Source organism: Pongo pygmaeus, chromosome 11 (genome assembly GCF_028885625.2).
Source record: "Pongo pygmaeus isolate AG05252 chromosome 11, NHGRI_mPonPyg2-v2.0_pri, whole genome shotgun sequence".
NCBI lineage: Eukaryota > Metazoa > Chordata > Mammalia > Primates > Hominidae > Pongo > Pongo pygmaeus.
In genome coordinates, this window is record NC_072384.2 from 142502839 (window position 1) to 142512560 (window position 9722).

Sequence of the window (9722 nt, forward strand, 5' to 3'; positions counted from 1 at the left end):
ATCTTTGACCCATGTGGAACTGATTCTGATCTATGGAGCAGATCCGGGAGAGCCGCTGCTCGTTATCATCACTGTTTAGAATTTTCCTGGCCATCACTATATGTTTTTTGTCCATTTGAACTTTCGAAGTGACTTCTTAGTTAAAAATTCTCTTTCTGGGGATTATGCTAAAATTCAAGATTGTTTTATGCAAAAATCATCTCCTTTCCCCAAAAGGAGAGGAGTGCCGCCCAGCGTGTGGGAGTGAGGACCTGCTGCTCAGGAACTCTTCCTGGGCAGGGGCCAGTGGGGCTGGGCAGAGCCAGCCCAGCCCTCCCCGCTGCTCCCGGGCAGAGCCAGCCCAGCCCTCCCCGCTGCTCCCGGGCAGAGCCAGCCCAGCCCAGCCCTCCCCGCTGCTCCCATGGCAGCGCATGAATGGTCGTGTGAGCACTGAGAGGCGGGGCCGATCCTAACCCAGTTCCATGTCCCGGGAGGGTGAAGAGTGACGTTGCACTGGGCCCGGGTCCTGCCTCCCTGCTGTTCTAGCACCCCCAGCCCCCTGGCCCGCTTTGCCTTGGTTACAATTCCTCCTCCCTACTGGCTTGTTGTGCTCCTATGTACCCTGTAAAGCCCCATGCAAAGGCCCCAGTCCAAGCAGGAAGTTCACCCCTTGTGTCCTCTCCAGATGCTGAGCTCGCCGAGTGCAGGTGTGGTGTCTGGTTCCCTTGTAGCCTGTGCCTGACCTGCACTGAGACGCTACAGCCCACATGGCAACCCCCACCCCATCACTGAGGGGACACGGCCCACGTGGCAACCCCCACCCCATCACTGAGGGGACACGGCCCACGTGGCAACCCCCACCCCATCACTGAGGGGACACGGCCCACGTGGCAACCCCCAGCCCATCACTGAGGGGACACAGCCCACGTGGTAGCCCCACCCCATCATTGAGGGGCCCCTTTGCTGCTATTGATGGGGGGCTTTGCCCAGAGGATGGGGGTCCCTGGCTCCCTGCCCGACTCCACAGTCAGGCCTCATCCAGATCTGCTAGGTTCCTGGGACCCAGGCCAGGCCTCCTCAGGCCTCCTCATGGGGGCCCCGCCTCTCTGTCTGGAGACATCATGCTTCCTCCAGGCCCAGTCAGCCCGGGCTGCCACAGCAGACACCACAGACAGGGTGGCCCCAGCAGCAGACGTGCTTCTCACGGTTCTGGAGGCCGGAAGGCGTGCGATCTTGAGCCAGCGTGGCGGGTTCCTGGGGAGGGCCCTCCTCCTGGCCTGCAGACACCACTTTTTCTCTGTGCCCCCACGTGGGGAGCGAGGGTGGGGAGTGGAAGCTGCACTCTGGTCTCTTCCTTGTCTTAGAAGGACGCGAATCCCATTACAGGGACTCCACCCGCCCTCAAACCTCATCCAACCCTAACACCTCCCAGAGACCCCACCTTCAGGCACCGTCACGCTGCGTGTTAGGGGTTTGGCTTGTGGATTTTGGGGGCGCACGGTCCATTGCACCAAACTCTCAGCCTCTCCAGATCCCCTGGGGGTCTGGGGGTCTCCGTCCCTTCACGGTCTCCCAGGGGGCCCTGTGTGGGTAGAGGTCCCCTGACCTGCTCCCACCTCCGGTCCCAGGAGCGCGGACCTGTCAGCTCCCGAACCCCAGGGAAGGGGATGGCTCATCCACTAGGCTCTTTCCGGCCCTAAGCCATTCAGGGGTGGTTGGGGTGGGGTCAGATTCAGGCCTGTCCTGGGTTGAGACTCCCTACCCCCTGGGCTGGCACCCACTGGGTTTGAGGACGAGACGTTACAGAGATGAGGGGAGGCCCAGACCCGTGTGGCCCAAGGACCTGGGCTTGGCGGCAGGATGGGAGGTGGGGGTGCGGCTGGCACGACCCGGCCTGGGCACTCACGGCCTGCCCTTTCCACAGGTACTTCCGGGTCATCCTCCTCCTCCTCCTGGCCCTGACTCTGCTCCTGCTGGCCAGATTCCTGCACTCGGACTTAGAGCCGGACACACCGTGAGTCCTGCCCCGGGCGCCTCCTAACAGCCCCGAGGGCAGAGCCCGGGACCCCAGCATGGTCACGCCTCCTCACTGGGCCTGTCTCCCTCTGGAAGAGGAGGGGTGTATGGGCCCTTCCTTGGGGGAACCCTGAGTCTCCTGTTAGCCACAAACCCACCTGGGCCTCTGGGGAGGGCTCCGGGGAGCAGGGGCCGGGTCTGGGTTTGGGGGCAGAACCAGTGTGTGCAAAGGGTCCCTATGTGTGGGGGGCAGGGCTGGGGGCCTCCTTCTTGCTCCCCACAACAGAGGTGGCCTGTGGGCCTGGGCTGGACCTGGCCTGGGCCAGGGCTGGGATCTGGGAAGGAAAAGGTCAGAACCGTGCTCAGGACAGACCTTGCAGCCATGGGCCCACCTGGGACCCTCTCCCCTGTCTGCCCATGGCACATGGGCTGTGGAGCCCCTGCTGCATGGAGGTGCCCACCTGTGCCCACCTCACAGCCCAGCTGTGCCTCCAGACAGGGCTTTAGCCAGGCTGCTGGGAGGGTCTTCTAGGCCCCGCCACTCCCCAGCCCCTCTGGTTGGAGGAGAGAGAGGAAGCACCAATCCCTCTGGGCCGAGCTGCCAGAGACAGGTGCCAAGGACCCTGTCTTTGCTCACCCCTGTTGCCCAGGGCTGGCCAGGCCTGGGGACCCTGACCCCACCATCCTGGTCATCCTGCTGGTCCTGCTCTGGGGCAGGGAGGGTGCCTGCTACTCCAGGCCTACTGGGTGGGTGTCATGATGGGGTTCTAGGAGTGGGCCCAGCGTCTACTCCAGCCCTATGTCTGGCTGCGGGTCTTGGCTTTGGGGTCCTTCCTTTTCCTGGTGTGAAGGGACAAGAAGCACTGCATGTGTGGCTGAGGTCACAAAGCCAGCTGCATGTGCGTGCCTGGGCACCAGGGAGAAGGCTGGGGTGACGTGTGGGCCAGAGGGTGTAGCCCCCGAGGGAAACAGAGATGGGTCTGAGGACACTGTCTCTGTGGGGCCCTGAGGCTGGGGCTGAGGGTCTCTAGGTTGGGGAGCAGTGATGGGTCTGGTGGGGGTTCCAGGGTTGGGGGTGTCAACTGAAGAATCATGACATCTATAAATTTGGAGAGGAGACTTTGTTTCTTATAAAGTGTGGACATCCCACAGGCTGGGAGCACAGCCGCCGACCCAGGCTGTGAGCGGGCACTTCGAGGGAGGGGGTGGGACAGGGGCTTACGCTGAACGGCTTGGCCAAGTACACGTTCAGCAGGTGACGGGAGGAGTTGTGGATATTCATGAAGGGGGTCCTGACGCATGTGTCCTGAACAAACACGTGTGTTACTTGTGACCCACGTTCACCTTAGGGTGGAGACTGCACATCTAACTGCATTACAATTAGGCCCTGCACGTCAGAAGGTGAAGCCAGGACAGGAAGCACTCGGTGTGCAGCCTCTGTAAACCGCCAGAACCAGTCCGGGGCTGGGGGTCCCTGCTCAGGAGACAGTTACTGAAATGAGGCTCTTGTCCGATTGCAGCTGTGGTTCTGGCTGGTGGAGCAGGGGTCAGCGAGGCAGCGTCTGGCAGGGGGTGATCTGCACCTGCTTTAATGTTGTTCATCTCAAGGCCAGCGTTTGGGTGTCAGAGAAAAAGAAAACTCCTGTGGCAGGTAGAACATAAATAAGTGCAGCGTGTGTGACTTCGCCCCTGCCTGGCGTGGCCTCAGGTCCTGTTGATAATGTGGTGTCTTATGGCCACAGTCGGTTCTGCCAGGCGATGGTCTCTTTTTATTTTTTAATTTTTTAAAAATTTATTTTAAGTTCTGGGACACATGTGCAGAACATGCAGGTTTGCTACACAGGTATACACGTGCCATGGTAGTTTACTGCACCTATTAACCCGTCATCTAGGTTTCAAGCCCCGCACACATTAGGTATTTGTCCTAATGCTTTCCCTCCCCTTGCCTGTCACCCCCACAGGCCCTGATATGTGCTGTTCCCCTCTCTGTGTCCACGTGTTCTCATTGTTCAAGTCCCACTTATGAGTGAGAACATGCGATGTTTGGTTTTCTGTTCCTTTGTTAGTTTGCTGAGGATGATGGTTTCCAGCTTCATCCATGTCCCTGCAAAGGACATGAACCCATTCTTTTTTATGGCTGCATCGTATTCCATGGTGTAGATGTGCCACATTTTCTTTATGGTCTCTAACATTCATACTGCGCAGCTGCTGTGTCTAAACTGCAAAGGGGAGGGGGTGTGACGAGGTGTCTGACCTCCCATCCCATCACTGCTGGGAACTCAGTTTTAAGGTGGGTCTGGGGTCCCCTTGGCCAAGATGGGGTTCATTTAGGGTTTTATTTTTAGTTCTCGGGGGCACAGGGTTGGGGGAGCATGGTTACAGGAGACAGTTGGGGGAGTTTGTGTTCGGGCCACCAGCTGGGAGGTTGTGGAGTGGGGCAAGGATTGGGGCCATGGGTTGGTGCTTATGCAGTTGGCCCCCTGGCCTAGAGTTGGGGGGCTCAGGTTGGAAGGTCTCTTCTTGCGGTTGCCGGGCTGGGGGTCGCCGTTGGGCGGGGGTTGGGGCATCTGCACCCTTGCTGAAGGCTGCGTGTGCCTTCCCTCCCAGACTGTTTGGGGGCCAGGCCGAGGGGCCGCCGGTCACCAACATCATGTTCCTGAAGACGCACAAGACGGCCAGCAGCACGGTGCTCAACATCCTCTACCGCTTCGCCGAGACCCACAACCTGTCCGTGGCGCTGCCCGCCGGCTCACGCGTCCACCTGGGCTACCCCTGGCTCTTCCTGGCGCGCTACGTGGAAGGCGTGGGGTCGCAGCAGCGCTTCAACATCATGTGCAACCACCTGAGGTTCAACCTGCCTGAGGTACCGCGGGCCTGCTGGGGAGGAGGGCGGGCTGCGGCCGTGACTGTGGCTGTGGGGTCGGGGTGGTGTAGCCTGGAGGCTGGAGAGAAGGGGTGTAAGGCTTGGGGGCGGGGCGTGCTGAGAGCGGGTTGGGAGGGCCTGGGCTGCACGCCCTGCTGAGCCAACCCCTGCCCCTCCAGGCGGCCAGTCACCTGCCGTTGCTCTTGGAATGAGACCTGGGAGCCCCACAGCCCCTGCCCAAGGGCGTCCCAAGGGCGTCCCCAGCGCTCCCCCGCTTCTCTGGCCTCCTCTGGTTCTGCACAGGCCCGGCTCTCCTCACCCCGTGACCTTCACTCCTGTGGCTGCCGGCCCTTCTTTGGGTCCCTTGGGTCTCAGCATAAAGCCGGCTTCCCCACAGGGCTTCCCTGACCTTCCTTACAAAAGAAGCAGGGCAGGGAGTGTGGGTGGGAGGGCTGTGGGCAGCCACAGGTGTTTTAGGGTCACCCCGAGCGCTCCGTGGAGAATGGCCAGCAGAGGCTAGGTGACCAGGCGGGGCCAGAGGGAGGCCCGGTGGGGAGAGGTGATGCGCACAGAGCGGGGCAGCTGGGGTGTGCTGTGGGGTGGGGGCTGCGGGGCAGAGGGAGGAGGAGGGGCCTGGAGGAGGGGAAAGGAAGAGGGTTGGGGCAGGGAGGAGGCCTCCCACTGTTCTCTCCCTGGGTTTCTGAGGATGGAGAAGCAGGCGGTGTAGTTGGGCGTGACTTTCTGCAAGACTTTACTTTCTGTGGGTGGGGTATATCCTCCAGGACCTCTGAGGGGGCACAAGCGAGGGTGAGTCCAGACCCACCCTGCGGGGAACCTGGGTCACGGACCTTCTCTGGTCCTCAGTTTCTTTGTCTGTTAGGTGGGTGTCACCCTGGCCTGTGGGCAGCTGGTGGAGTGCTGAAGGCCCCCTGTGCCAGGGGCCCGTGAAGGGCCCTTCGTGCTGTGTCTGTGCGCCACAGCATCCCACCCCTAGAGGCCTCTGGGTCTCCTCGAGATGCCAGTGGGAGCTCCTCCTCCCTCCTCCTGCTCCGCCCACGACCTCCTCCTCCTCCTGAGGCCCCTTCCTGGCGTCCTTGGCCTCTGTTCTGGGCGCCCGGGAACCAGTGACTGGGCGGCAGGGCCTGCGTGTGGCCCTGGCTCTGCTCCCAGAGCTGCCGCACGAGAAGGCGTCAGGCCCAGGTTCCTCCGCAGATGTGAGGATGGAGGGGCTCCTTGAGCGGGTTGGCCAGGGCGCGCCTCCTCCCCGCGGGTGGGCCACCCTGGCCTGGGGCCGCGGTCCGCAGCCCGCCTCTCTGTCGCACACAGGTGCAGAAAGTCATGCCCAACGACACCTTCTATTTCTCCATCCTGAGGAACCCCGTGTTCCAGCTGGAGTCCTCCTTCATCTACTACAAAACCTACGCCCCCGCCTTCCGGGGCGCTCCGAGCCTGGACGCGTTCCTGGCCTCGCCGCGGACGTTCTACAACGACAGCCGCCTCCTCAGGAACGTCTACGCCAAGAACAACATGTGGTTCGACTTCGGCTTCGAGCCCAACGCGCAGTGCGAGGAGGGCTACGTGCGCGCGCGCATCGCCGAGGTGGAGCGGCGCTTCCAGCTGGTGCTCATCGCCGAGCACCTGGACGAGTCCCTGGTGCTGCTGCGGCGCCGGCTGCGCTGGGCGCTGGACGACGTGGTGGCTTTCAGGCTCAACTCCCGCAGCGCGCGCTCCGTGGCCCGCCTGTCGCCCGAGGCCCGGGAGCGCGCGCGGAGCTGGTGCGCGCTGGACTGGCGCCTGTACGAGCATTTCAACCGCACCCTCTGGGCGCAGCTGCGCGCCGAGCTGGGGCCGCGGCGGCTGCGTGGGGAGGTGGAACGGCTGCGCGCCCGGAGGCGCGAACTCGCGACCCTGTGCCTGCAGGACGGCGGCGCGCTGAAGAACCACACGCAGATCAGAGACCCGCGCCTGCGCCCGTACCAGCCCGGCAGGGCCGACATCCTGGGCTACAACCTCCGGCCGGGCCTGGACAACCAGACGCTGGGCGTGTGCCAGAGGCTTGTGATGCCTGAGCTCCAGTACATGGCCCTCCTGTACGCCCTGCAGTTCCCGGAGAAGCCCCGCAAGAACATCCCGTTCCTGGGGCCGTAGAGGGGCCGGGCCGGGGACGAGGCCTCCTGCGGACACCAGCCCCTCTCTCCGCCGTCACCGGGGAGGCCGGGGATCCTCGCAGGGCTTCTGGGGCGTTGGGAAACCCAGGCCCGCCGGCCACGGCTCTAAAATGAAGAGGGCGGAGACCCCAGTGAGGAGCATCCCCAACAATCCGCCCAGATCCCTCCCAGAGAGGGCCCTGAGCCCAGGCGGCAGCCACCCGCCCCCGCTTCCGAGGCTGTGCCTCTGTTCACTGAGTAGAACTGAACATGAGGGTGGGGAGTGGGGGATGCTGGATCACAGGTCAGCACCTCCCCGGCAGGACGCGCATGCCCGTGAGCCCCGGGACTCCCCAGGGTCCTGGGCACTGCGGCTGTGGGTCCTCAGAGAAACTCAGAGTGGCTTCCCTGAATTTCCCGGCCCTGGCGACAAGGCGCTGGTCCCAGAGACAGGTGCAGGCACAGGCAGTGCCACAAAGACCGGCCCGGGAGCGGGTCAGGGGCCAGGGCTCAGCCGCTCCCGAACAGCTCCACATCTTTCGCTGTAGGAGGTTTGGTTTTGATGAAGGATGTTTTCTACAGAGAGATGGCACAACTGCTCACAAGACCAGGGCTCTAGCCGGAGCCCAGGTCGAGCTCGGCTCCACGACCCCTACTGGTCAGCCCCTAATGCCTCGTGAAGGAGAGGAGTCTCACTTGCCAAAGGAGGCTGGAGTGGTTGGGGGTCCACACACCCTTTGTTGCCTTGGAGACCATGTTGGGTGCCAGAGGGCAGCTGTGGGCACCCCTCTTTGTCATTCACAGGGAGGGACAGAGCCTCCCTGCCTGGCAAGACGTGATCGCTGGCTGCCAGGGGCTCAGCGGGTAAAGGGGGTGCACTCGCCGGGACCAGCCGATGCCTGGGGCACCCAGGAAACGCAGCTACTCTGCAGCACGCTCAGCCTGGAGGCTGAGACCCCAGCAGTGGGTTAGGCCTGCAGGTCTAGGTGTGTCCACGCTTTTTTAGGGGGCAGGAAACCAGCATTTCAAAGAAGGGAGAGAACCCGAAACAGCAGCATAGGCAGCTCCCTCGGACCCCAGTGTAATGGGGGAGCTTCAGGAAGAGTGAATTTTCAGTGAGAGTCGGCCGTGAAGAATGGCAGAAGCTCCGCTGAGTCAGAGTCAGCCAGGGACCTCTGCAGGCCACCCTCCCTCCCTCTCAGCCCAGGGACCTCTGCAGGCCACCCTCCCTCCTCCCTCAGCCCAGGGACATCTGCAGCCCACCCTCCCTCCCTCCCTCCCCCCTCAGCCCAGGGACCTCTGCAGGCCACCCTCCCTCCCCCCTCAGCCCAGGGACCTCTGCAGGCCACCCTCCCTCCCCCCTCAGCCCAGGGACCTCTGCAGGCCACCCTCCCTCCCCCCTCAGCCCAGGGACCTCTGCAGGCCACCCTCCCTCCCTCTCAGCCCAGGGACCTCTGCAGGCCACCGTCCCTCCTCCCTCAGCCCAGGGACCTCTGCAGGCCACCCCCCCTCCCCCCTCAGCCCAGGGACCTCTGCAGGCCACCCTCCCTCCCCCCTCAGCCCAGGGACCTCTGCAGGCCACCCTCCCTCCCTCTCAGCCCAGGGACCTCTGCAGGCCACCGTCCCTCCTCCCTCAGCCCAGGGACCTCTGCAGGCCACCCCCCCTCCCCCCTCAGCCCAGGGACCTCTGCAGGCCACCCTCCCTCCCCCTCAGCCCAGGGACCTCTGCAGGCCACCCTCCCTCCCTCCCCCTCAGCCCAGGGACCTCTGCAGGCCACCCTCCCTCTCTCCCCCCTCAGCCCAGGGACCTCTGCAGGCCACCCCCCCTCCCCCCTCAGCCCAGGGACCTCTGCAGGCCACCCTCCCTCCCTCCCTCCCCCCTCAGCCCAGGGACCTCTGCAGGCCACCCTCCCTCCTTCCCTCCCCCCTCAGCCCAGGGACCTCTGCAGGCCACCCTCCCTCCCCCCTCAGCCCAGGGACCTCTGCAGGCCACCCTCCCTCGCTCCCCCGTCAGCCCAGGGACCTCTGCAGGCCACCCTCCCTCCCCCCTCAGCCCAGGGACCTCTGCAGGCCACTCTCCCTCCCCACTCAGCCCAGGGACCTCGACAGGCCACCCTCCCTCCTCCCTCAGCCCAGGGACCTCTGCAGGCCACCCTCCCTCCCCCCTCAGCCCAGGGACCTCTGCAGGCCACCTTCCCTCCCTCCCCCTCAGCCCAGGGACCTCAGCAGGCCACCCTCCCTCCCTCCCTCCCTCCCTCCCTCCCTCCCTCCCTCCTCCCTCAGCCCAGGGAAGGCACAGGAGAGGATCCTGCCAGGTAAAGGGAAAGCGGCCTGGGAGGAGCCCACGTGCCAACAACAGGAGTCCCAGAAGACAGAAAAGACCACAGATGAGAAAGCAGGTCACGCAGAGAATAAAACGTTCCTGGACCAAACCCAGAATCGGGCTGCTCATTCCCGAGGCCCGACAGCAAGATGCAGATGAACTGGGGAAGAAGAGAGGTTTTATTTCTGTAACTAGTTACAGCGAGAAGGCCTGGAAATGATCGCCAGACCAACTCCAGATTACAGAGTTTTTCCAGAGCTTACGCACCTTCTAAGCTCTATGTCTACGTGTAAGTGTGCATTCATCTAAAGACGTCCATGATTAAATTCTTCTAATCTCTGAGGTCTGAGTCCTGAAGATCTTCTTCTGGAGCCTCAGTAAATTTACTTGATCT

The 9722-nt window shown here is 63.2% G+C and overlaps 1 protein-coding gene across 1 annotated transcript in view; it reads left to right on the forward strand.

Annotated features, from left to right (window-relative positions):
• The window catches only part of GAL3ST2 (galactose-3-O-sulfotransferase 2), a 31331-nt gene extending 23115 nt beyond the window's left edge, over nucleotides 1–8216 (forward strand). Inside the window, exons 2-4 of the mRNA XM_054478411.1 lie at nucleotides 1904–1993; nucleotides 4603–4858; nucleotides 6185–8216. Coding sequence (XP_054334386.1) covers nucleotides 1904–1993; nucleotides 4603–4858; nucleotides 6185–7006 — 1168 coding nt within the window. The 3' untranslated portion in view covers nucleotides 7007–8216. The remainder of the gene's footprint in view (nucleotides 1–1903; nucleotides 1994–4602; nucleotides 4859–6184) is intronic.
• The last annotated feature ends 1506 nt before the right edge of the window (nucleotides 8217–9722 follow it).